Source organism: Salmo salar, chromosome ssa09, assembly GCF_905237065.1.
Source record: "Salmo salar chromosome ssa09, Ssal_v3.1, whole genome shotgun sequence".
Taxonomy (NCBI): domain Eukaryota; kingdom Metazoa; phylum Chordata; class Actinopteri; order Salmoniformes; family Salmonidae; genus Salmo; species Salmo salar.
This window is the reverse complement of record NC_059450.1, coordinates 40622744-40645078: the sequence shown is the minus strand read 5'-3', so window position 1 is coordinate 40645078 and position 22335 is coordinate 40622744. Positions and strand designations below refer to the sequence as shown.

Here is a 22335-nt window from a genome sequence, read left to right as displayed (position 1 = left end):
CACACACACACACACACACACACACACACACACACACACACACACACACACACACACACACACACACACATATACACATATGGGTGAAAGCTGCAGAATAGTAGATGTATGTGATTCACATTGCCACAACAGTTTAGGAGCCCGGCTGCTCGACGGCCGTGTCTCACACAACAGTATTTATTGGTACATTTCCTAAACAAACAGCCAATGTGTTTTCATTCTGCAGAAGAGCACGTGTCAGACCTATACAACACAGAAGCATAGAGAAAACACACACAAGAATTACTCACCAGCCACAGCACAGCATGGACACACATGGGCTCCGTCTAATTTCTACTTCCCTTTAAGGCATGGTTTTGAAGATGTCATATCAATGAAACTTCATTTAAAGTATGATCTATCTGAGTTTGTTGACAGGAAATGAAAGAAGATACTTTAAAATACACTATCAATCAACTAATAATCTCTTCTCCCCGTCCCCCAAATAGTGGCAGCACCTGACCTAGTGGACCCCAAATCCGCCACTCACAGCAGCAAGCCCCGCCGCTCCTTCTCCGCCAAGTCAATCACACTGAGCCCTACAGAGGAGTGTAAGGCCATCGCCACGGTGATGAAGTGGAAGACAGTGTCGGCCATTTTCCTCCTGGTAGTTCTCTACCTGGTTGTCGGAGCTGCCGTCTTCAAGGCCCTAGAACAACCCCATGAGAGGTATTTATCATTCTCTCTCTCTCTCTCGCTCTCTCTCTCCATCTCTCTCCCTCTTTCTCGTATATATCGCTCCTTCTCCCTGCACACAATCGCTCTCTCTCTCTCTCTCTCTCTCCATCCCTCCTTTATCTCTTTGTAACCCTGTCTTCCTCCTTTCTCTCTCTCTCTCTCTCTCTCACTCTCTCTCTCTATCCCTCCTTTATCTCTTTGTAACCCTGTCTTCCTCCTCTCTCTCTCTCCAGTGCTCAGCGCCTGGCCATCCTGACTCAGAAACTAGACTTCCTCTCTACACACTCCTGTGTAAACCACAGCCAACTGGAGGAACTGGTCAAGGTACCATTGTTACTGCTTGTGTGTGTGTCCGTGTGTGTGTCCGTGTGTGTGTGTGTGTGTGTGTGTGTGTGTGTGTGTGTGTGTGTGTGTGTGTGTGTGTGTGTGTGTGTGTGTGTGTGTGTGTTTATCATGTTAATTGCCAGAGTGACTCACTGAGAATGTCTCTCTGCTGCCGTTGGTGCTGATTTGCGTGGTGAATTCCAAAATGTTAACGTTTTAACACACACTGATGTAACAGTGTGGCTTCAGGAAATAAATAAGTTGATTAAAAAGGACTAAAAACCACTCTGGGTCTTGGAGTGACCTCACTGACCGTGGTAACAGATGTACTGTACATGGTGGCAGGCTGAATTGGTCAGGGAATGAGCCTACTCCCTGGTCATCCCATTAATGAGACTGGGGCACACAGGGTCGAACAGCTGCACTACCAATCTATTCAATGTTATAATGAGATAGGAACTACCAGTGTGCCACAAGGATGAGTCAGAGTTCCTCTTAGACAGAGGCGAGGTTGTTCTCAGCTTTAACTCTTCTCACAGTCTGACAGAGGTGACATAAAGCAACCAGCAGTCATTTGGTCCTCCCTTCTCTGCTTATGTCCAGTAGAGCCATTAGACCATCACAACACACAGGTTTTACTGTTTTCTTCTGCTGTTGAAAACCTCTTGTCTAGATATTGGTCTACTCGTTAAAGAACAGGCAAGAACCAGGACAAAATACTGAAGTCGTGTGTGTGTGTGTGTGTGTGTGTGTGTGTGTGTGTGTGTGTGTGTGTGTGTGTGTGTGTGTGTGTGTGTGTGTGTGTGTGTGTGTGTGTGTATGGCCATGTCCGAAATCTGTCTTTCCAAGTACTTATTACAAGTACATAGTGTGTACTAATCGTACTACAGATATTTAGAACATACTGTTTAATAAAAATTTATAAAGCGAAGCAAGTACCGAAGGGAAACCCGAGTATGGTGGCCTCGGCTGATCACATCAGCAGATATTGCACCATTTGGATACACACTCTACTTCCATGCGGCCTATTTAAGTTGACCGGTTCTACACATGCTTCCTCGATGCCGGATGTAATGCGCACGCATACGCTGGTGTCTCTTGCTGCCATTTCTGTTGCTGCTGTAACTAGCTGTTACTGGCTATGCTTGAGTGTTTCTGATGTCCCACCACTTCTCCAGCCCCCAGCTGTCTGGGTTCTGTTTCTGATGTGTTTGTTTCCCGCCCTTTGTTCATTTTGGTATGGTGCGTCTCTCAGGTGATTATCATACACACATGGGTCTGATAAGAGGATTCTCTTCCTCATTAGCATGTAGCAAATTCGACTGAAATGAGTATCTGGGCATTTAAAGTGTTGGCATGTGGACTAATATGTTGTTGAATTGTGTTCTTACACTGGTACAGTCATGCCCTATGAGAGATGTATGACTGCGCATGTGCGAAAATAAATAAAGTGCATTTTCCCCCGTTCTGGTTGAAACACCAATGATGAACATGTGTGTTTATTCCTCCGTTAAGTAAACCGGTATTCCTGTCCTGAAGATGTCAGCACCAACAGGTTATGGGCCCAGGAGGGAACATGGAAGCCGATGGAATAGATTATATTTCGACGGAGATGAAAAAAACTACGAGTTATGGGAGACAAAGTTTTTGGGGCACTTGCGTTTGCTTGGGCTAAAGGCCGCCATATTGAGCGTGGATGAAGATGAAGAAGACGGAGAGAAAAATGAAGAAGCCTACGCCGAATTGATACAGGTTTTGGATGATAAAAGTCTTTCCCTGATAATGAGAGAAGCAGCAGATGATGGGAGAAAAGCGTTAAAGATATTGAGGGAACATTATGCAGGTAAAGGGAAGCCACGTGTGATTAGCCTCTACACTGAACTAACTTCTCTTCAGAAAGCCGCTGACGAAAGTGTTACGGACTATATCATTCGTGCTGAGACGGCTATTACAGCACTGAGAAATGCTGAAGAGACTTTAAGTGATGGGCTGTTGATTGCAATGATTCTGAAAGGTTTGCCCGAATCATTTAAGCCGTTTGCCATCCACATTACGCAGAGTGACGAGCCGACAACTTTTGGCAAGTTCAAAACCAAGTTGAGGAGCTATGAAAGCACCGAGAAGTTTAGCGCCATTTCCACTGACGACAACGTGATGAAGGCAAGTAACATTAAAGTTAGCTGGCCAAGAGGGAGAGATAAAGGGACCGAGATAACCTGCTTCAACTGTGGCCAGAAAGGGCACAAGGCCCGGGAATGTACCGTTACTGGAGAGCGCAAAGAACGGAGACAGTGGTGTAGTTTTTGCAAGAGATCCACTCATACTGACGCAAATTGCAGACGAAAAAGAAGAGACAATGTGAAACAAGCAACAGATGCTGAAAGCCACACATTTGCATTCAGAATAAGTGACTGTCAGGTTAGTGGACTGAAACAGAAAGGGCTGATGGTTGATACGGGAGCAACGTCACATATAGTCACGGACATCGGGAAGTTTAAGGAGTTTGACGAGACTTTCAAACCGGAAAAACATTCCGTGGAGCTGGCTGACGGAACAAGAACGAATGGTGTCGCGGAGAGGAGAGGTGCAGCGGAGGTTTACCTGAGAGACAACACGGGTCGTCGGGTAAAAACAACGCTGACGAAGGCGCTGTACGTGCCGTCGTTTCCACAGGACATTTTCTCTGTTAAAGCAGCGACAGCCAACGGAGCTTCAGTCAACTTTCGACAGGGGTGTAACAAGCTCATCCACAAGAACGGTACCACTTTTGACATCAAGGAGTACGATAGACTTTACTATCTTAACACTGTAAGTGATGAAAATGATGATGGATGTCATGGGTGCTATGATATTCACACATGGCACAAAATTCTTGGGTTACATGTTTGGAATATAAACTGACATTTGTGAGATGAATAACTGTAAGCTAAATGTGTTGATAAAGTTAGGTTGAATACGACTTGTACAGTATAAGAGCAAGTGGGGGTGTTGGCATGTGGACTAATATGTTGTTGAATTGTGTTCTTACACTGGTACAGTCATGCCCTATGAGAGATGTATGACTGCGCATGTGCGAAAATAAATAAAGTGCATTTTCCCCCGTTCTGGTTGAAACACCAATGATGAACATGTGTGTTTATTCCTCCGTTAAGTAAACCGGTATTCCTGTCCTGAAGATGTCAGCACCAACATAAAGCATATTAGAATTTTGAAATTGTACATACTACGAAACATACAGTTGACGTTTGAAGTTTACATACACCTTAGCCAAATACATTTAAACTCAGTTTTTCACAATTCCTGACATTTAATCCTAGTAAAAATCAGTTAGGATTACCAGTTTATTTTAAGAATGTGAAATGTCAGAATAATAGTAGAGAAAATGATATATTTCAGCTTTTATTTCTTTCATCACATTCCCAGTGGGTCAGAAGTTTAAATACACTCAATTAGTATTTGGTAGCATTGCCTTTAAATTGTTTAACTTGGGTCAAACATTTCAGGTAGCTTTCCACAAGCTTCCCACAATAAGTTGGGTGAATTTTGGCCCATTCCTCCTGACAGAGCTGGTGTAATTGAGTATGGTTTGTAGGCCTCCTTGCTCACACACGCTTTTTCAGTTTTGCCCACAAGTTTTCTATAGGATTGAGGTCAGGACTTTGTGATGGCCACTCCAATACCTTGTCTTTAATGTCCTTAAGCCATTTTGCCACAACTTTGGAAGTATGCTTGGGGTCATTGTCCATTTGGAAGATCCATTTGTGACCAAGCTTTAACTTCCTGACTGATGTCTTGAGATGTTGCTTCAATATATCCACATAATTTTCCGTCCCTATGATGCCATCTATTTTATGAAGTGCACCAGTCTCTCCTGCAGCAAAGCACCCCCACAACATGATGCTGCCACCCCCGTGCTTCATGGTTGGGATGGTGTTCTTCGGCTTGCAAGCCTCCCCCTTTTTCCTCCAAACATAACGATGGTCATTATGGCCAAACAGTTCTATTTTTGTTTCATTAGACCAGAGGACATTTTCTCCAAAAAGTACAATCTTTGTCCCCATGTGCAGTTGAAAACCGTAGTCTGGCTTTTTTATGGTGGTTATGGAGCAGTGGCTTCTTCCTTGCTGAGCGGCCTTTCAGGTTATGCCAATATAGAACTCATTTTACTCTGGATATAGATACTTTTGTAACTGTTTTGTCCAGCATCTTCACAAGGTCCTTTGCTGTTGTTCTGGGATTGATTTGCAGTTTTTGCAGTTTTTGCACCAAAGTAAGTTCATCTCTAGGAGACAGAACACGTCTCCTTCCTGAGCGGTTTGACGGCTGGGTGGTCCCATGTTGTTTATACTTGCATACTATTGTTTGTACAGATGAACGTGGTACCTTCAGGCATTTGGACATTACTCCCAAGGATGAGCCAGACTTGTGGAGGTCTACCATTTTTTTCTGAGGTCTTGTCTGATTTCTTTTGATTTTCCCATGATGTCAAGCAAAGAGGCACTGAGTTTGAAGGTAGGCCTTGAAATACATCCACGGGTACACCTCCAATTGACTCAAATGATGTCAATTTTCCAATCAGAAGCTTCTAAAGCCCTTTTCCAAGCTCTGTATAGTGTATGTAAACTTCTGACCCACTGGAATTGTGATACAGTGAATTATAAGTGAAATAATCTGTCTGTAAACAATTGTTGGAAAAATTACTTGTGCCATGCACAAAGTAGATGTCCTAACCAACTTGCCAAAACTATAGTTTGTTAACAAGAAATTTGTGGAGTGGATGAAAAACGAGTTTTAATGACTCCAACCTAAGTGTATGTAAACTTCTGACTTCAACTGTATTTCTGTGTACCCAGTCAACCTACTATTTAGAACTAAGTACAGGTATTCAGACATGGTCTATGTGTGTGTTTCATCCACAGCAAGTGGTGTCAGCGATCCGTTCAGGGGTGAACCCAGCCGGGACTCTGACCAATCACAGCAGCCTCTGGGACCTAAGCTCCTCCTTCTTCTTCGCTGGAACCGTCATCACTACCATCGGTAAGGGTGTGTGTGTGTGTGTGTGTGTGTGTGTGTGTGTGTGTGTGTGTGTGTGTGTGTGTGTGTGTGTGTGTTGTGCGTGTGCTCGTGTGCGTGTGTCCAACATCTCATTTACCCTCTCAGTGCAGTCGTCATTACAACGTTCTTCTGTAAATCAATCTTCATGATTCTATCCTTCCTATTATCTCTCTGTTCTCCCTTCACTCCCCAAGGACCTGGGATTTAGTTGCACTTCAAAAGCCTGGGTGGGGCCTCTAACAAGAGGTGGAGGGATGGAGGGAGAGAGAGGTAGGGAGAGGTGGAGAGCTGCTTAAAGTTTAGGACTAATTGGTTGGTGACCCACCCTAAGGACACAGGGAAGAAAGCAAAGGAAAGAGATAGACAAAAGAGAAAGCGGGTGAATAGTGTAAACCTAGCACATAGACCGCTGTAGCTAATGAATATTATTATTGCCTTGTCTTCCTCCTAATAAAGGGAAATTACATTCACTTGTTCCCAAAGGAAGCAATGCTGCAATAGAATGAGTGATTTCATTTCCAGACAGAATTACTGCATTAGGGTTGAAGAAAACATTTAAGTGACAAAGAACTAAACAATCAAATAACTAGTAGAATAACAAGGAAGTAGAACATAGATACAATATTTCAGCTGCACAGTCTTTTAAAGATGCCTCATTTCTTCTGTCTCTCCAGGATTTGGGAACATTTCCCCCCATACGGAGGGAGGGCGTATCTTCTGTATCATCTATGCCATTTTGGGGATCCCTCTGTTTGGCTTCCTGCTGGCTGGAGTAGGAGACCAACTGGGAACCATCTTTGGGAAGGCCACCGCCAGGGTTGAGAAGATGTTTGTGGTGAGTCCATGTAGAGGATGTGTATGTGTGTGTGTGTGTGTGTGTGTGTGTGTGTGTGTGTGTGTGTGTGTATGGCCAATCTTAATTACTTCTCTATCCCAGGAGAGTAGAGGCCTGTCTATCAGTCGTATCCCAGATGGAGGTTTTGAAAGGACTATCCATTACTTCATTACAGTTAGCAACAGCAGTGTCAAACATATGGCCCACCAGGCTTCCAATCCAGTCTGCGGGTGGTTTGAGCAAAAAAATATATATCACAACAACAACAAAAAATGTATCATAATTCTTATTATTATATATATACAGTACCAGTCAAACGTTTGGACACACCTATTCATTCAAGGGTTTTTCTTTATTTTTACTATTTTCTACATTGTAGAATAATATTGAAGACATCAAAAGTATGAAATAACACATCTGGAATCATGTAGTAACCAAACTAGTGTTAAACAAATCAAAATATATTGTATATTTTAAAATTCTTCAAAGTAGCCACCCTTTGCCTTGATGACAGCTTTGCACACTCTTGGCATTCTCTCAACCGGCTTCATGAGGTAGTCACCTGGAATGCATTTCAATTTGTGGAATTTCTTTCCTTCTTAATGCGTTAGAGCCAATCAGTTGTGTTGTGACAAGATAGGGGTGGTATACAGGAGATAGCCCTATTTGGTAAAAGACCAAGTCAATATTATGACAACAACAGCTCAAATAAGCAAAGAGAAACGACAGTCTATCATTACGTTAAGACATGAATGTCAGTCAATCCGGAGAATTTCAAGAACTTTGAAAGTTTCTTCAAGTGCAGTCGCAAAAACTATCAAGCGCTATGATGAAACTGGCTCTCATGAGGACCGCCACAGGAAAGGAAGACCCAGAGTTACCTCTGCTGCAGAGGATAAGTTTATTAGAGTTACCAGCCTCTGAAATTGCAGCCCAAATAAATGCTTCACAGAGATCAAGTAACAGACACATCTCAACATCAATTGTTCAGAGGAGATTGTGTGAATTAGGCCTGCATGGTCGAATTGCTGCAAAGAAACCACTACTAAAGTACACCAATAAGAAGAAGAGACTTGCTTGGGCCAAGAAACACGAACAATGGACATTAGACCAGTGGAAATCTGGCCTTTGGTCTGATGAGTCCAAATTTGAGATTTTTGGTTGCAACCGACGTGTCTTTGTGAGACGCTGAGTAGGTGAGACGCTGTGTGGTTCCCACCATGAAGCATGGAGGAGGTGGTGTGATGGTGTGGGGGTGCTTTACTGGTGACACTGTCAGTGATTTATTTAGAATTCAAGGCACACTTAACCAGCATGGCTTCCACAGCATTCTGCAGCGATACGTCATCCCATCTGGTTGGCGCTTAGTAGGACTATCATTTGTTTTTCAACAGGACAATGACCCAACACACCTCCAGACTGTGTAAGTACTATTTGACCAAGAAGGAGAGTGATGGAGTGCTGCATCAGATGACCTGGCCTCCACAATCACCCGACCTCAATCCAATTGAGATGGTTTGGGATGAGCTGGATAGCAGAGTTAAGGAAAAGCAGCCAACAAGTGCTCAGCATATTTAGGAACTCCTTCAAGACTATTAGAAAAACATTCCAGGTGAAGCTGGTTGAGAGAATGCCAAGGGTGTGCAAAGCTGTCATCAAGGCAAAATGTGGCTACTTTGAAGAAACTCAAATTTGTTTAAAAATGTGTTTATAAATTTGCTTAAAAACCAAAGCCTATGCAACATGAACCTATTAAAAACAGTACTGAAGCAATGAGGTTTGTTCAGTACGGTATAATACATTATTAGTGTATATTGAATTTGCTTGAATTGCCCTGCCAATGCATTGTTGTTTGGACCATTAAAAAAAAATTCTAATATTTTTTGGGGGAGGTATGTTATGTGATCACAACGGTTGTTGTATTACTTGTGAGGCTCAGCTGAGTGAGCATACATTTAAATCATTTACTGGGCTGATGGTGTCTGCATCTGATGGTCAGTCTCAGCTGACACTGACCAAAAAGGGACACTGTCTTCCAACTGATAGCGACACTCAAGTCGCACTGTATTAATTCATGCCTCATGCACAAATTCATGTTGTTACTCCTATGAACAGAGAAAGTCAAATATTCCTGGATATTAAAAAAGACCCAAGCAGCTAATAATAACAACACAAGCCTATAGATACACTTTCCTATCATTCATTAATGCTGCAGTGTTGGTTGTAGCGCTGAGTGGAAGTAGGGAGAATGTGCATTTTAATAGCCTATTAAAGTGTTGAATACAAAGTGTTGACAGTGCTGAGTAAGAACTTAAACTCACTCATAAAAACAGCAGCTCTTTGCTGTATTCGTTGACAGTCTCTCTCTAGTCGGGGTTTTAAACCTTTAGAAATCTCACGATTAGAAATCTCACAGCTACGATACTGCAGACACAGTCATCTGAGCCATCTGATTGGCCAGCGGCAGGCCTATAGTGCACTTGATTTGCTCTCCGGGCCCGCCGGGAAGGCACAGTTTGTACCTCCAGACTTAGCCTTTATCGTTGTTTTTTATACAGAAATGTTTGGCGATCGACTAAAAATACCTTTCACGATCAACCGACTGGTTGGTGACCACTGGTCTAAATTAATTGTTTACGAGGTTTAATGTTTGATTTGTTACATTAAATAATTCAGTAATGACTGGAAAAAATTATGTAAATCATTCATTCTTATCAGCAGTAAGAAACGACTAGCCATTGGCTGCTAACAGCGGAGCACTGCTAGCTAACTGGCAAACACAAAAACAGTCAACAACTTAGGGAGTAGAAACCCCCAGAAATTGTCTGATCGCCATCTAGTGGCGAAAGTAAGAATTGACGAAAATGTATAGTCAAGGAGGAGAATAATTATTCTTTCAAGGATTTTTTTTATTTTATGGAGGCAGCATACTAAAACAAAGGGAACATGACACAGTGTGTAAATGATAACACATTAGTACAGGAAATGAAAGCTAGAAAGAAAATTCCAAAATGACAGACAATTTTCAAATGCGGCCCGTGGGGCAAAATGAGTTTGACACCACAGCACTTTAGTATTGCCAGGAATAACTGGAAGAGGGGTGTTTCCAGCCAGAATATTGTAGCCCCTATCTGCCAATCATACCATCCCTCGTGGCCACCTCCTAATCATCCCCAGACTCCAGTTGGCTAACTCTGCAACTCTTCCTAAGGTCATTGCTGTACATGAGAAATGTGGTGTCAACTTAGCTGGAATAATGGTTAGATAAGATTAATAATCTATCTCCCTCCCTCCCCCCTCTCTCTGTAGCAGTGGGATGTTAGTCAGACCAAGATTCGTGTCATCTCCACCGTTCTCTTCATCCTGTTCGGCTGTCTGCTCTTCGTGGCGCTGCCGGCGGCCATCTTTAAACACATTGAGGGCTGGAGTGCCCTGGAGTCCCTCTACTTTGTAGTCATCACCTTGACAACCATTGGTTTCGGGGACTTTGTCGCAGGTAAATGTTTACGAAGGTAATAATTCGATACAGGCCAAGTCCTAACTTTAAATGCGTATGCTTAAGTACACGTTCGTACGCTCACACGAACACACTTTTTCATTTAACCTTTATTTATACAGGTTTGTCTCATTAAGAGGAAAATCTCTTTTAAAGACTAGTTAAAGGTCGCAGCAGTCGCATGAAGTGAGTTAGAGTATAGAAGAGATGATTGAATCCTAGAGTGAGGTGCAGCTATCAGTCTCGGTCACACGTTAACCAATCACTCAGGGAAAGTGAACAGAACATACAGATCTGCTATTTTCATTTGATCACAACAGCAGGAATGCAAATTGTAGTGTACTCAAAGCTGTGACGAAAAATGTATCAACCCCTACAAAAAATGTCCATGAAATATAATCCACATAATAATTCACATTTCCTGTTGCTGCAGGATTATTTTCCTGCTGTGAGAAGCAGGGTCAAATTAAGATAGGGCACTATCATATAGAATGTACTGCTCAGAACTAGAACAAGGAGCTGGTCATCCGGAGAGATAGAGAGAGAAAATAAGGGGTCAGGTTACAATACCTAATGTGTGTGTGTGTTTCTGTGTGTGTTTCTGTGTGTGCGTATATGTGTGTGTGTACGTGTTTGTGTGTGCGTGCATGTGTGTGTGTGTGTGTGTGTGTGTGTGTGTGTGTGTGTGTGTGTGTGTGTGTGTGTGTGTGTGTGTGTGTGTGTGTGCGTTCGTGTGTGTGTGTGCGTTCGTGTGTGTGTGTGTCCTCTCCAGGTGGTTCAGAGATAGAGTATCTGGACTACTACAAGCCTGTGGTGTGGTTCTGGATCCTGGTGGGACTGGCGTACTTCGCTGCTGTTCTCAGCATGATAGGAGACTGGCTCAGAGTCATCTCTAAGAAGACCAAAGAAGAGGTACGTATCTCACTCTCTTTCTTTCTCTCTCTCTCTCTGACACACACACACACACACACACACACACACACACACACACACACACACACACACACACACACACACACACACACAGACACACACACAGACACACACACACACACACAGAGAATAGCATAGAATTCACATTACATACATACTACAAACTTCTGCCCCCTGGGTAACCATTATTCCTTCTAATCAACTATCTATAGTATATCTTCTGATTGCTGTGAGCCTTTCCAGGGACACTCTCCACACAACAACCCAACATATGGGGAGGAGGAAGAGAGAGAGAGAGAAAGAAGAGAGAGACCGATATATATATAGAGAGAGGGGAAGAGAGAGAGAGAGAGAGGGGAGGAGGAAGAGAGAGAGAGAGAAAGAAGAGATATATAGAGAGAGGAAGAGAGAGAGGGGAGGAGGAAGAGAGAGACAGATATATAGAGAGAGGGAAGAAGAGAGAGGGAGAGAGAGGAAGAGAGAGGGGAGGAGGAATAGAGAGAGAGAGAGAGACAGGGGGAAGAGAGAGGGGGGGAGGAGGAGGAAGAGAGAGAAAGAGAGAAAGACAGAGTGAGAGACAGAAGAGAGAGAGACAAAGAGAGAGAGAGGGGGTAGAGAAAAGGGGAGGAGGGCGAGAGAGAGCGACAGAGAGAGACAGAAGAGAGAGAGAGAGAAAGACAGAGAGCGAGAGAGAAACACAGAGAGAGAGAGACAGAGTGAGAGAGAATGTAAGTGTATCAAGTTAATAAGTGTCACTTTCTCCTCTCTTGTCTCACTCTACAATCTAATGGGCTCTGGTCTTATTATCTCATTAAGAACCAGAGAGGCACCAGTAATGCAACACAACAGTGATAGAGTAGACCATACAGTATACTGTGATAGTTACCACCCAAACTCAAACAGTGACTGTACAATAGATTAGAATAACAGACCTTCTACACTTAAACAGCTCTCTGAGTGAACACCACCCAAACCACCGCTCCCACACCTCCTCTCCTGTTTTTATCTCTTTCCCCCATTCCTCCTATTCCTCTCCTGTTTATATCTCTTTCCCCCCAGTCCTCCTATTCCTCTCCTGTTTATATCTCTTTCCCCCCAGTCCTCCTATTCCTCTCCTGTTTATATCTCTTTCCCCCCAGTCCTCCTATTCCTCTCCTGTTTATATCTCTTTCCCCCATTCCTCCTATTCCTCTCCTGTTTATATCTCTTTCCCCCAGTCCTCCTATTCCTCTCCTGTTTATATCTGTGTCTTCCAGTCCTCCTATTCCTCTCCTGTTTATATCTCTTTCCCCCATTCATCTCCTGTTTATATCTCTTCCCCCCATTCCTCCTACTCCTCTCCTGTTTATATCTCTTTCCCCCAGTCCTCCTATTCCTCTCCTGTTTATATCTCTTTCCCCCAGTCCTCCTATTCCTCTCCTGTTTATATCTCTTTCCCCCAGTCCTCCTATTCCTCTCCTGTTTATATCTCTTTCCCCCATTCCTCCTCATCTCCTTTATCTCTTCCCCCCATTCCTCCTACTCCTCTCCTGTTTATATCTCTTTCCCCCAGTCCTCCTATTCCTCTCCTGTTTATATCTCTTTCCCCCAGTCCTCCTATTCCTCTCCTGTTTATATCTGTGTCTTCCATTCCTCCTACTCCTCTCCTGTTTATATCTCTTTCCCCCTATTCCTCCCATCCCCCTCTCTTCCTTACATGTGAAGAACTGTATTTAAACTGCAAGGCAGAGCAAGCCCCTGCGCCAGCTCAGCAAAGAGGAACTACACTAGAGATCTGATTAGGCCAATCACATTTACATCTTATCCTGAAACGTTCTTTGAGCCTTGCAGCCCTGTCTGCAGCTTGCTAGTCCAGCGATCCCTCATCTCTCTTTTTCAAGTCTTGTTCGCCCTGAGTATATTATACAATATACGGTATATACTGTATATCAATATATCAATCAATCAATACTTTATCAATAACTCTCCTCTATGTTTGACAACAACTAAACCAAAGAAGATATTACACGTTTTGATAATGGTGTGTGTGTGTGTGTGTGTGTGTGTGTGTGTGTGTGTGCAGCGTGACATGTCCAACATGCAGTCAACATTTACCCCATGCAGTCAGTACAGTTGTGTGTGATTCCAGCGCAGCTTTAATAGAACATGCATGTACAGTAATTGAGGTCAAATCAAATTTAAATAAGATTTTTATTTGTCACATGCTAACAGTGAAATGCTTACTTGTGGGCCTTCCCAACAATGCAGAGAGAAAACTTGAGAAATAATAGAGGACCTCACAAGTGGTTCAGTGGTCTAAGGCACTGTATTGCAGTGCTAGAGGCGTCACTACAGACCCGGGTTCAATCCCGAGCTGTATCACGATAGGCCGTGATCGGGAGTCCCATAGGGTGGCGCACAATTGGCCCAGTGTTAGGGGAGGGTTTGGCCGGGGGGGCTTTACTTTGCTCATAGTGCTCTAGCAACTCCTTGTGGTGGGCAGGGCGGCTGCAGGCTGACCTCGACTCCTTGTGGCGGGCCGGGCGCCTGCAGGCTGACCTCGACTCCTTGTGGCGGGCCGGGCGCCTGCAGGCTGATCTCGACTCCTTGTGGCGGGCGCCTGCAGGCTGACCTCGACTCCTTGTGGCGGGTCGGGCGCCTGCAGGCTGACCTCGACTCCTTGTGGCGGGCTGGGCGCCTGCAGGCTGATCTCGACTCCTTGTGGCGGGCGCCTGCAGGCTGACCTCGACTCCTTGTGGTGGGCCGGGCGCCTGCAGGCTGACCTCGACTCCTTGTGGCGGGCGCCTGCAGGCTGACCTCGACTCCTTGTGGCGGGCTGGGCGCCTGCAGGCTGATCTCGACTCCTTGTGGCGGGCTGGGCGCCTGCAGGCTGATCTCGACTCCTTGTGGCGGGCGCCTGCAGGCTGACCTCGACTCCTTGTGGTGGGCCGGGCGCCTGCAGGCTGACCTCGACTCCTTGTGGTGGGCCGGGCGGCTGCAGGCTGATCTCGACTCCTTGTGGCTGACCTCAACTCCTTCTGGCGGGCGCCTGCAGGCTGATCTCGACTCCTTGTGGCTGACCTCGACTCCTTCTGGCGGGCGCCTGCAGGCTGACCTCGACTCCTTGTGATGGGCCGGGCGCCTGCAGGCTGACCTTGACTCCTTGTGATGGGCCGGGCGCCTGCAGGCTGACCTCGACTCCTTGTGATGGGCCGGGCGCCTGCAGGCTGACCTCGGTCGTCAGGTGAATGGTGTTTTCCTCCGACACATTGGTGCGGCTGGCTTCTGGGTTAAGCGGGCGGGTGTTAAGAAGTGCGGTTTGGCGGGGCATGTTTCGGATGGACGCATGACTCGACCTTTGCCTCCTGAGCCTGTTGGGGAGTTGCAGCGATGAGACAAAATTTAAACTGGGGAGAAAAAGAGGGGTAAAATACAAAAAAAATATGTAAAAAAATTATAACACAAGGAATAAATACACAATGAGTAATGATAACTAGGCTATATACACAGGGTACCTGTACCGAGTCTATGTGCAGGGGTACGAGGTCATTTAGGTAGATACTGTATGTATATATAGGTAGTGATAAAGTGACTAGGCAACAGGATAGATAGTAAACAGTAGGCTGAGTCTCCTCCTCCACAACCGCACAGCCAATGCATCCCTGTTGCTAGACAAAACCTTAGTGATATCTGTTCTTCCTCACTTCATCTGACCTGACCTCTACCCCAAAGTGCTCACTCCTCCCCAACTCAAGGCTGTTATGGTTATTGATAACAGACTGTGTCTCTTCTCCTCCCATAAGATCCCTGATGGCTAACAATAACCTATCCTGACATAATGTAAACGTTATACATGACCCTCTCTCCCTCAGTGACATTGTTAGTTTGTAAGATCTCCACCCGTCTCCCCTTATCAATGCCTGCCACATGTAATCGCTTCCCTGCACTCAACACATTCCAAGCTTAGTTGCACCCACCATCTACCTTCCTCCTACAACCCTTAACTACTGGTGTAGATCCTCAAACTTAGCCCTCCATCAGTGACATGAATAAGTAACATTTCATATTCTCAGAACCCAACACTATTTAGCAGTCTTATAGCTTGGAGATAGAAGCTGTTCAGGGTCCTGCTGGTTCCAGACTTGGTGCATCGGTAGTCTTTGACAATTTCTGGGGTCTTCCTCTGACACTGCCTGGTATAGAGGTCCTGGATGGCAGGGAGCACAGCCCCAGTGATGTACTGGGCCATACGCATTACCCTCTGTAGTGCCTTGCGGACGTATGCCAAGCTGTTGCCATACCCAGCAGGGATGTAGCTAGTCAAGATGCTCTCAATGGTGCAGCTGTAGAACTTTTTGAGGATCTGAGGGCCCATGACAAATCTTTTCAGCCTCCTGAAAATAAGGCATTGTGTTGGTGTTTGTGGACCATGTGGACACCGAGGAACTTGAAGCTCTCAATACCCTCCACTATAGCCCTGTGGATGGGGGTGTGCTCGGCCCTCCGTTTCCTGTAGTCCACGATCAGCTCCTTTGTCTTGCTGACGCTGAAGGAAAGGTTGTTGTCCAGCCAGGTCTCTGACCTTCTCCCTATAGGCTGTCTCATCGTCGTTGGTGATCAGGCCTACCACCGTCATGAAGTCAACAAACTTAATGATGGTGTTGAAGTTGTGCGCAGCCACACACAGTCGTTTGTGAACAGGAAGTACAGGAGGGGACTAAGCACGCACCCCTTAGGGGCCCCCCTTGTTGTAGGTCAGCGAGGCGGATGTGTTGTTGCCTACCCTCACCATCTGGGGGTGACCGTCAGGAAGTTCCGGATCCAGTTGCAGAGGGGAGTGTTCAGTTCCAGGGTTCTGAGCTTGGAGGGGACTATGGTGTTGAACGCTGATCTGTAGCCAATTAAAAACCTTCTCACATAGGTGTTTCTCTTATCCAGGTCAGAGAGGGCAGTGTGGAGTGCAATATAGATTTTGTCATCTGTTGGGGCAGTATGCGAATTGAAGTGGGTCCAGGGTGTCTGGGATGATGGTATTGATGTGAGCCATGACTTTCAAAGCATTTCATGGCTACAGACGTGAGTGCTACAGGGCGATAGTCATTTAGCCAGGTCACCTTGGCGTTCTTGGGCACATGGACTAGGGTGGTCTGCTTGAAACATGTAGGGATTACAGACATGGTCAGGGAGTGGTTGAAAATGACAGTGAAGACACTTGCCAACTGTTCAGTGCGTGCTCTGAGTAAGCATCTGGTAATCCATTCCATTGTGAATGTTAACCTGTTTAAAGGTCTTACTCACATCGGCTATGGAGTGCGAGATCACACGGTCGTCCAGAACAGCTGGCGCTCTCATGCATGGTTAAGTGTTGCCTGCCTTGAAGTGAGCATAGAAGGCATTTAGCTCGTCTGGTAGGCTCACATCACTGGGTAGCTTGCAGTTGGGTTTCCCTTTGTAATCCGTGATAGTTTGCAGGTCCTGGCACATCCGACGTGCATCAGAGCTGGCATAGTAGGATTCGATCTTAATCCTGGATTGACAGTTTGCCTGTTTGATGGCTCGTCATAGGCCATAGCGGGATTTCTTATAGGCCTCCGGATTAGTGTCCCACTCCCTGAAAACGGCAGCTCTTGTCTTTAGCTCAGGGCAGAAGTTGCCTGTAATCCATGGCTTCTGATTGGGTTATGTATGTGCGGTCACTGTGGGGGGGGGGACATTGTCAATGCACTTATTAATGAAGTTGGTGACTAATGTGGTAAACTCCTCAATGTTATTGAATGAATCCCGGATCATATCCCAGTCTGTGCTAGTAAGATGGTGCTGACAGACATGGCAGCTCTGCTTCTAGCTCCTAAGCAACTTTGCAGTATTTAGAATTTTTTGTGTGTTATTTCTTACATTATTAGCCCAGAACATTTTTTGTGTTATTACATACAGCAGGGAATAACTTTTGGAAATCAGAGCAGCGGTAACTAACCAGCATTACGACCAGGAATACGACTTTCCCGAATTGGATCCTTTGTTCGTACCCCCCAGGGCAATTGAACTTAGCCCAGAGGCTGCTCCAAGACACCGCCAGCGGAGAAGAGGTATTCGTTGTGGACTTCTAGTTCGACTGAGGAGGTGTGCACACCATCCACCGCTTCCAAGTAAATGTTCAGTCTCTTAACAATAACGTAGATGAGTTCAGGGCGAGGATCTCCTTCCAGAGAGACATCAGGGACTGTAACATACTCTGTCTTACGGAATCATGGAAATGTGGAAAAAGGGAAGGGGTCTGAATATTTTACGAATGCACCGTATATTCTCCATACATATTAACCATGTCCTTGTTCAGCCAAGACTCCAAGAAAGATAGAATACAGTTCTTCAGGTTGATAGGAAAGTCTCGAACTGAGTTCATCCAGTTTGTTCTCCAGTGACTGCACATTCGCCAACAGAACAGAGGGCAATGGCAGTATATTTGTTCGCCAACACAATCTCGTTAGGAGGTCGCCTCACCTGCCTTTTTTTTTACCGACGCTTCCTCTTTAGAGTCCCGATAATTAGGGCCTAGTCAGGAGTAAGCAGAACGTCCAGAGCTGCCGACTCGTTGAAGTAGACATTTGAATCCAAATCAAGGTTAGTGGTCGCTGTTCTGATGTCCAGAAGCCATTTTCGGTCATAGGAAATGATGCCGGAGACATTATGTTAAAAAAAAGTAGCAGAACAGGAGCCCTTAAAACGTCTGTTATCAACTACAGCTTCATCTTTTTCACATGTCTTCCTGGATATGATGAGAACAGCACAGTCTCACACAGCATTTCTCTCTCTCGCCCGCCTCTCTCTCTCTCTGTCCCCCCTCCTCTCCCCCTCATCTCATTTTACATGTACATTTTTAGTCATTTAGCAGACGCTCTTATCCAGAGTGACTTACAGTAGTGAATGCATACATTTAATTTCATAATTTTTCCTGTGCTGGCCCCCCGTGGGAATCGAACCCACAACCCTGGGTTCGATTCTCTCTCTCTCTCTCTCTCTCTCCCCCTCCTCTCCCCCTCATCTCTCCCCCTCCTCTCCCCCATCATCTCTTCCCTTCCTCTCCCTCTCCTTTCCCCTTCATCTCTCCCCCCTCTCCCTCTCCTTTCCCCCTCATCTCTCCCCCCTCCTTTTCCCCTTATCTCTCCCCCTCCTCTCCACCCTCTCCCTTATGTCTCTCCCTCTAGGTAGGGGAGATCAGGGCTCACGCAGCAGAGTGGACGGCTAACGTCTCGGCAGAGTTCAAGGAGACTAGGCGTCGCCTCAGCGTCGAGGTCTACGACAAGTTCCAGCGAGCCGCATCAATCAAAAGCAAAATGTCATCTGAGCTGGGCCTAAACTCTGACCCCGAGCTCACCCCACCAAAAAGGAAGATGTCCGTCAACTTCACCAATGAATTGGATTGGGAGGAGACGGTATCCCCGCCTGTTACCAAAAATGGAAGTCTGTTCCTAAATGGGAAGGAGGTGGACCCTAAGAGAGGTGACATTGCTATTACACCTCAAGTAGAGTTCACAACCTTTCACCTCTGACTCTGCTTCAGCACAAGCCACGCCCACCTGGTTACAACAACCAATGGCAGCCATCTTTCAGCACAAACTGGATGATGTCGTTGATAAACACCTGCCCTTATGACGGACTATATAACAATATAACACTATGAATAAATTATGAAGTATTTTGATTTTGAACTACAACCGAATAACAACATGAATTGTGAACTGTGAACAGATCTTAATGTATCTGAATAGAAGAGTCACGTTTGGGGAGTAAGGTCAGGGCAAATCTGAATTGTCATCCTATTCCCTGTATAGTGTTCTACTTAATGGCCATAACCTCATAGGGTTATGGTCAAAAGCAGTCCACTATATAGAAAATTGGGTATCAAATAGGACATAGCCTTAGTTTATGTATACAATTTATTATGTTGCCGATGTACAGTGAGGGAAAAAAGTATTTGATCCCCTGCTGATTTTGTACGTTTGCCCACTGACAAAGAAATGATCAGTCTATAATTTTAATGGTAGGTTTATTTGAACAGTGAGAGACAGAATAACAAAAAATAAATCCAGAAAAACACATGTCAAAAATGTTATAAAATGATTTGCATTTTAATGAGGGAAATAAGTATTTGACCCCTCTGCAAAACATGACTTAGTACTTGGTGGCAAAACCCTTGTTGGCAATCACAGAGGTCAGACGTTTCTTGTAGTTGGCCACCAGGTTTGCACACATCTCAGGAGGGATTTTGTCCCACTCTTCTTTGCAGATCTTCTCCAAGTCATTAAGGTTTCGAGGCTGATGTTTGGCAACTCGAACCTTCAGCTCCCTCCACAGATTTTCTCTGGGATTAAGGTTTGGAGACTGGCTAGGCCACTCCAGGATCTTAATGTGCATCTTCTTGAGCCACTCCTTTGTTGCCTTGGCCGCGTGTTTTGGGTCATTGTCATGCTGGAATACCCATCCACGACCCATTTTCAATGCTCTGGCTGAGGGAAGGAGGTTCTCACCCAAGATTTGACGGTACATGGCCCCGTCCATCGTCCCTTTGATGCGGTGAAGTTGTCCTGTCCCCTTAGCAGAAAACCACCCCCAAAGCATAATGTTTCCACCTCCATGTTTGACGGTGGGGATGGTGTTCTTGGGGTCATAGGCAGCATTCCTCCTCCTCCAAACACGGCGAGTTGAGTTGATGCCAAAGAGCTCCATTTTGGTCTCATCTGACCACAACACTTTCACCCAGTTGTCCTCTGAATCATTCAGATGTTCATTGGCAAACTTCAGACGGGCATGTATATGTGCTTTCTTGAGCAGGGGGACCTTGCGGGCACTGCAGGATTTCAGTCCTTCACGGCATAGTGTGTTACCAATTGTTTTCTTGGTGACTATGGTCCCAGCTGCCATGTAGTTCTAGGCTGATTCCTCACTGTTCTCATTATCATTGCAACTCCATGAGGTGAGATCTTGCATGGAGCCCCAGGCCGAGGGATATTGACAGTTCTTTTGTGTTTCTTCCATTTGCGAATAATCGCACCAACTGTTGTCACCTTCTCACCAAGCTGCTTGGCGATGGTCTTGTAGCCCATTCCAGCCTTGTGTAGGTCTACAATCTTGTCCCTGACATCCTTGGAGAGCTCCTTGGTCTTGGCCATGGTGGAGAGTTTGGAATCTGATTGATTGATTGCTTCTGTGGACAGGTGTCTTTTATACAGGTAACAAACTGAGATTAGGAGCACTCCCTTTAAGAGTGTGCTCCTAATCTCAGCTCGTTACCTGTATAAAAGACACCTGGGAGCCAGAAATCTTTCTGATTGAGAGGGGGTCAAATACTTATTTCCCTCATTAAAATGCAAATCAATTTATAACATTTTTTTATAACATTTTTGACGTGCGTTTTTCTTGATTTTTTTGTTGTTATTCTGTCTCTCACTGTTCAAATAAATCTACCATTAAAATTATAGACTGATCATTTCTTTGTCAGTGGGCAAATGTACAAAATCAGCAGGGGATCAAATACTTTTTTCCCTCACTGTATGAGGAATATTAGTGAGTATTAGTGAGTTTGTCTCTATGCCTTGAGTCAGAGTATGGTTAGGTTCTATAGAGTTCTAAAGGGTTCCAAGAGGGAACCTTTCCCTGACTGTTAACCAGAACCGGACCGCTCAGGTTTTTTTCTACTGAAGGAGCCTTAGTCCTTTTCTACCACGTGAATGAACAGACAATACTTTCTCTTTTCGATCATAACGCTCACTCTTGTCATTTAAAACAACGAGACAGTTTGTCTGTATAACTAAGTGGCTGTAATCCTTCGAGCTCCTCTAGGGATGCTGGGAGTTTGGAGCAGCAAATGTATTCCTCCGAGCTGTTTTAGGGATGCTGGGAGTTTGGAGTAGCAAATGTATTCCTCCGAGCTGTTTTAGGGATGCTGGGAGTTTGGAGCAGCAAATGTAGTCCTCTGGGCTGCTCTAGGGATGCTGGGAGTTTGGAGCAGCAAATGTAGTCCTCTGGGCTGCTCTAGGGATGCTGGGACTTTGGAGCAGCAAATGTAGTCCTCTGGGCTGCTCTAGGAATGCTGGGAGTTTGGAGCAGCAAATGTAGTCCTCTGGGCTGCTCTCGGGATGCTGGGAGTTTGGAGTAGCAAATATATTCCTCCGAGCTGTTTTAGGGATGCTGGGAGTTTGGAGCAGCAAATGTAGTCCTCTGGGCTGCTCTAGGGATGCTGGGAGTTTGTAGCAGCAAATGTAGTCCTCTGGGCTGCTCTAGGAATGCTGGGAGTTTGGAGCAACAAATGTAGTCCTCTGGGCTGCTCTAGGGATGCTTGGAGTTTGGAGCAATAATTGTAGTCCTCTGGGCTGCTCTAGGGATGCTGGGAGTTTGGAGCAGCAAATGTAGTCCTCTGGGCTGTTCTAGGGATGCTGGGAGTTTGGAGCAACAAATGGATGCTCCACTCCACTAGGACTGTTTCAGGACAGACATTTTAATATTGAAAAAAACGAGGCTTATGTCTTTTGACATATGTGCCGATTATTTGCGTTGTTAAAATGTCCTACTACAGTATATACAACATCAATGTGACCAAAACTCACCCTCGCCATGATGACAAAAAATGGCTGCCTTGCTTCAACACATTTCCTAAATCGACAGTTCAGTTCAACATTATGTTGTCGTATTCAGAGCTAATGCCAAATCTGAAGGAGATAAAAATTATTTGAATTTGGTGGGTGCTTATATTTGTCCTATTTCACACATGTACAAGTGTATATTAATTGGAAATGTGTTTTTTGCATATCCCAAATTTTCCTGAGACACCCTCAGACAGTGGGCTAACAGCCAGGGTCTGCCATAATCAACATAAACCCTTGAGCAAGTGCCTTGCGTTTTCACAGCTAACTCTTTCACGATGAAGGCTTTCGTATCATCGTTATGCGGAGATAAACTGTAACTGTTCTCTTACTAGCGATGTTGCTGCCTGTCTGGCGCA

General features: G+C 45.2%; 1 protein-coding gene across 1 annotated transcript; it reads left to right on the top strand.

The window, feature by feature from the left end:
• Positions 1-490: 490 nt before the first annotated feature.
• Positions 491-19336, top strand: LOC106611358 (potassium channel subfamily K member 2). The gene is made up of 7 exons (XM_014211513.2): positions 491-708; positions 951-1041; positions 5961-6078; positions 6771-6931; positions 10241-10427; positions 11200-11339; positions 18542-19336. Exons 1-7 carry the CDS (start codon positions 611-613, stop codon positions 18884-18886), a joined length of 1140 nt encoding a protein of 379 aa, XP_014066988.1. The 5' UTR covers positions 491-610; the 3' UTR covers positions 18887-19336.
• The last annotated feature ends 2999 nt before the right edge of the window (positions 19337-22335 follow it).